Consider the following 4,903-nt stretch of genomic DNA (forward strand, 5'->3'; position numbering starts at 1 on the left):
CCTCAGCCTCCCAAGTAGCTGGGACTACAGGCACCCGCCACAATGCCCGGCTATTTTTTGGTTGCAGCCGTCATTGTTGTTTGGTGGGTCCGGGCTGGGGATTCGAACCCGCCACCTTAGGTGTACGTGGCTGGCGCCTTAGCCGGTTGAGCTATAGGCGCCGAGCCTGATTGAATAAGTAGAGGATTATTTTTTATTTTCAAGGTGAAAGCTGCTGGAAAGAAACTAAGTTCTTTTTCAATTTTCTTTCCTACAGTGGTAGAGCTTTGTGTTCGGTATGGACAGAATGAGGAGGGAATGGTAAGCGAACTCATAGCCTTCTGCACCAGCATCAGTAAAATTGACCTTACCTCAGAGATCCTGAACTCTTTTGAGCATGAGGTAAGAACAGAATGTAAGCAAACTGGGGCAGCACTGGTGGCTCAGTGAGTAGGGCACAGGCCCCATATACCAAGGGTGGTAGGTTCGAACCCAGCCCCAGCCAAACTGCAACAAAAATTAGCCAGGCGTTGTGGCAGGTGCCTGTAGTCCCAGCTACTCAGGAGGCTGAGGCAAGAGAATGGCCTAAGCCTAAGAGCTGGAGGTTGCTGTGAGCTGTGATGCTACAGCACTCTATCGGGGTGACAAAGTGAGACTCTGTCTCAACAAAAAAAAAGAATGTAAGCAAACTAATGATATGGTTTGTTTCTAATCTGTAGGGGAGGCATTGTGATATATTGAGAAGCGTATGGGCTTTTAGAATCCAGGCCCTGTGTGAACTTTTGTTGTTCCTAAGCTTTAGTTTCCTCTTCAGTCTTTGGTTTTAATAATCTGTATTTTTTGTAATTATTATTAAGAATTAAATGAGAATGGATGTAAAGCACCTAAAACTGTACCCAGCAGGTAGTAGGTCTTCACCAAATGCTTGGCCTTATTAATTTGTTAATTGTTGTAGATAGTCATGGGATAAATCTTTTCTTCTTTTTTTTTTTGAGTCTCACTTTGTTGCCCTCGGTAGAGTGCTGTGGTTTCACAGCTCACAGCCTCAGACTTTTGGGCTTAAGCGATTCTCTTGCCTCAGCCTCCCAAGTAGCTGGGACTACAGGTGCCTACCACAATGCCCAGCTATTTTTTTTGTTGCAGTTGTTTAGCTGGCTCAGGCCAGTTTTGAACCTGCCACCATTGGTGTATATGGCTAGTGCCATAATCACTGTGCTATAGACACCGAGCCTATGTGCATCTTCTTAATTCTTTTTTTTTTTTTCTTTTCAAGACAGAGCCTCACTCTATTGCCCAGGCTAGAGTGTCACAGCATCAGCCTAGCTCACAGCAACCTCAAATTCCTGGGTTAAGTGATCCTCCTACCTCAGCCCCCTGAGTAGCTGGGACTACAGGGGCCCACCACAACACCAGCTAATTTTTCTATTTTTAGGAGAGATGGGATCTCTCACTCTTGCTCAGGGTGGTCTTGAGCTCCTGAACTCACGTGATCCTCCTGCCTCAGTCTTCCAGAGTGCTAGAATTACAGGCATGAGCCACCATGCCTGGCCACCTTCTTAATTCTTACTTTGAGGAATTTTATATCTTTGGCTATGTATATATATTTTTTTCTTTTTCCTTTTTAATCACCCTCAGTACAGTGCTGTGGCATCACAGCTCACAGCAACCTCTAACTCCTGGGTTTAGGTGATTCTCTTGCCTCCTGAGTAGCTGGAACTACAGGTGCCTGCCGCAACACCCGGCTATTTTTTGAGGCAGATTGGCCAGGGCTGGGTTCAAACCCGCCCTTGGTATACCCTCAGTATATGGGGCTGGTGCCCTACCCACTGAACCACAGGCACTGCCCTCTTTGGTTATATTTTTAACACCTGTTATTCACTCAAGGCTGTGGGAAATGGCCTTCCCTATTACTTGACTATGGAATAATAATTTACTATCTTTTATTCCTCAGTTTCTGAGCAAAAGATTGTCCAAGGCTCGGCACAGTGCCTCCAAGGACAGTGGACACGCAGGAGCTAGAGACATTATTTCTATACAAGAATTGTATCCTTTTCTGCTTGAAGGTCTTTGTACCAAGCCACATACTCTTTATCTACAGTAGCATGTATAATTTTAAAACAAATAATAAAAATCACCTAATATTTAGATTTCTTATTTCATCAGCCCTTGCCTTAGGTAAAAGTTTATTATTGTTTTTCTTAACCAATGTTTTTAGAATTGAAGTGGAGGAAGAAGAAGAAACCCTCTTGAACTCTTATACCACACCCTCTAAGGTAAATATATAGTGTTTAGAGATTGCATTCTACCCATAGCATTTTTTATTTATTTATTTAATTATTTTTTGAGACAGAGTCTCACTTTGGCACTCTTGGTAGAGTGCTGTGGCATCATAGTTCACAGCAACCTCAACTCTTGGGCTCAAGTGATTCTCTTGCCTCAGCCTCCTAAGTAGTTGGGACTGCACATGCCCATCGCAATGCTCAGCTATTTTTAGAGGCAGAGTCTCGTTCTGGCTCAGGCTGATCTTGAGCCTGTGAGCTCAGGCAATCTACCTTCCTCGGCTTCTCAGAGTGCTGGGATTACAGGCATGAGCCACTGCACCCAGCCCCATATCATTTTTTAAAAACATTATCACCACATTTGAATATCTGAAGGAAAAATATCAACCACTTTCATACAGTTCCTACTGTATTTCCATATACACATCTTCTTTTCTGATCATATGCTTAAATGTTTTACATAATGGCAATCTTTGTGAATGTATAGTTTATCTTGCTTTTTTCAGTTAGCTTATCATAAATATTTCTATAAATACAATTTCTTCATAATTTCCCCCTTAAATAGTTGCATAGTTTTGTATTATAATTGAATAATCTAGTCCTGTGATATTGGTCCCCAGTTTGAGATGCTAAGTTGAGTATTGGAAAAACGTTCCTTTTAAAGTCGATGAGTTAGAGGAGGTTGATGGCCTTGGATTAGTTGTTTAATTTCTCTAAGCTGCAGTTTCCTTACCTACAAAGTCAGGATTCATTTATTCAGTTAGGCACCAACCACTATGTGCCAAGCACTGCACTAGACACTGGGTAAACAGTGGTAAATGAAATAGGCATGGATGGGCTCTGCTCTCAAGAAACTGACAGCCAGGGGATAAGATCTACCATCTTGGAGGGCCTGAAGAAGAAATGAATAGTTAAAGTACCAGGCCCTAACCAGTGTGTTCAGGTAATTGTAATTATTCCTTTTTTTTTTTTTTTTTTTGAGACGGAGCCTCAAGCTATCCCCCTGGGTAGAGTGCCATGGCATCACAGCTCACAGCAACCTCCAACTCCCGGGCTCAAGTGAGTCTCCTGCCTCAGCCTCCCAAGTAGCTGGGATTATAGGTGCCCGCCACGATGCCTGGCTATTTTTTGGTTGCAGCCATCATTGTTGTTTGACAGGCCTGGGCTGGGGATTCGAACCCGCCACCTTAGGTGAATGTGGCTGGCGCCTTAGCCGCTTGAGCCACAGGCGCCAAGCCAATTATTCCTTATACTAAATAAATGTGTGGAAATTTATAGACATGGAATAAATCTTTATTTTTCTTTTTCTTTTTCTTTTTTTTTTTTTGGAGATAGAGTCTCATTATGTCACCCTGGGTTAAAGTGCTGTGGCAACACAGCTCACAGCAGCCTCCAACTCTTGGGCTTTAAGCGAGTCTCTTGTGTCAGCCTCCCAAGTAGCTAGGGCTATAGGTGCTTGCCATAGCACCTGGCTATTTTTTGGTTATAATTGTCATTGGTGTTTGGCAGGCCTGGGCTGGATTTGAACCCACCAGCTCCAATGTATATGGCTGGCACCCTAGTCGCTGAGCTTCAGGTGCTGAGCTGCTAAATCTTAATTTTTCAAAGTAAATTGCATCATAAGAAAGAAGGTAAGTAGTTTGTGTAAGTCCATGGGAAGCAAGAAAGCCAAAGTTGTGTTCTATAAAGTTGTGTACAGAAAACCAGCTGCCTATCATATTAAAGGAAATAAAGTTGTTTTTTTTCCTCTTAATATATATATATATATATATTTTTTTTTTTTTGTAGTTATTTTTTTCCTTTTGGCCAGGGCTGGGTTTGAACCCGCCACCTCCAGCATATGGGGCCGATGCCCTACTCCTTTGAGCCACAGGCACTGCCCAAATATATGTATTTTTGAGGCATTGTTTTACTCTATTCCCTGGTCTAGAGTGCAGTGGTGTCATCATATCCCACTGCAACCTCAAACACCTGGGCTCAAGTGATCCTCCTGCCTCAGCCTCTCAGGTAGTTGGGACTACAGGCACATATCACTACACAGAGCTGATTTTTCTATTTTTCCTAGAGATGGGATCTCTCTGTGTTGTTTGGGCTGGTTTTGAACTCCTAGCCTCCCACCTCAGCCTCCCTAAGTTCTGGGATTATAGGCATATAGCCACAGCATTTGACCAGGACAGTTTTCTTAAGAGTTTGTCAGGATTAGAGAGACTGGCTTGGCGCCTATGGCTCAAGTGGCTGAGGCGCCAGCCACATACACCTACCCACCCACCTGGTGGGTTCGAATCCAGCCCTGGCTGCCAAACAACAATGATGGCTACAACCAAAAAAAAAAAATAGCCAGGTGTTGTGGCGGGTGCCTGTGGTGGGCGCCTGTGGTCCCAGCTACTTGGGAGGCTGAGGCAGGAGACTTGCTTGAGCCCAGGAGTTGGAGGTTGCTGTGAGCTGTGGTTCCATGCCATGGCATTCTGCCCAGGGGGATAGCTTGAGGCTCTGTCTCAAAAAAAAAGATTAGAGAGACAAACTCCACTCTTAATTTTCTCCCTAAAGTGGTCTTCTCAGAGTTCACATCCCAGTGAAGGACACTTCTTTTCTCCCATTTGCTCAGGCATAGAAGCTTGGAAACCTCTTTGAATCTTTTTTTTTTT

General features: G+C 43.8%; 1 protein-coding gene across 1 annotated transcript in view; it reads left to right on the forward strand.

Moving 5' to 3' along the window:
• The window catches only part of POLA2 (DNA polymerase alpha 2, accessory subunit), a 36,801-nt gene that overhangs the window by 3,905 nt on the left and 27,993 nt on the right, over nucleotides 1–4,903 (forward strand). The window contains exons 2-4 of the mRNA XM_003798644.3: nucleotides 257–381; nucleotides 1,931–2,022; nucleotides 2,195–2,252. Of these exons, the coding sequence (XP_003798692.1) occupies nucleotides 257–381; nucleotides 1,931–2,022; nucleotides 2,195–2,252 (275 nt within the window). The remainder of the gene's footprint in view (nucleotides 1–256; nucleotides 382–1,930; nucleotides 2,023–2,194; nucleotides 2,253–4,903) is intronic.

This window comes from Otolemur garnettii, unplaced genomic scaffold (assembly GCF_000181295.1).
Source record: "Otolemur garnettii isolate 467f Iridium unplaced genomic scaffold, OtoGar3 scaffold00140, whole genome shotgun sequence".
In the NCBI taxonomy this organism is placed as follows: Eukaryota; Metazoa; Chordata; class Mammalia; order Primates; family Galagidae; genus Otolemur; species Otolemur garnettii.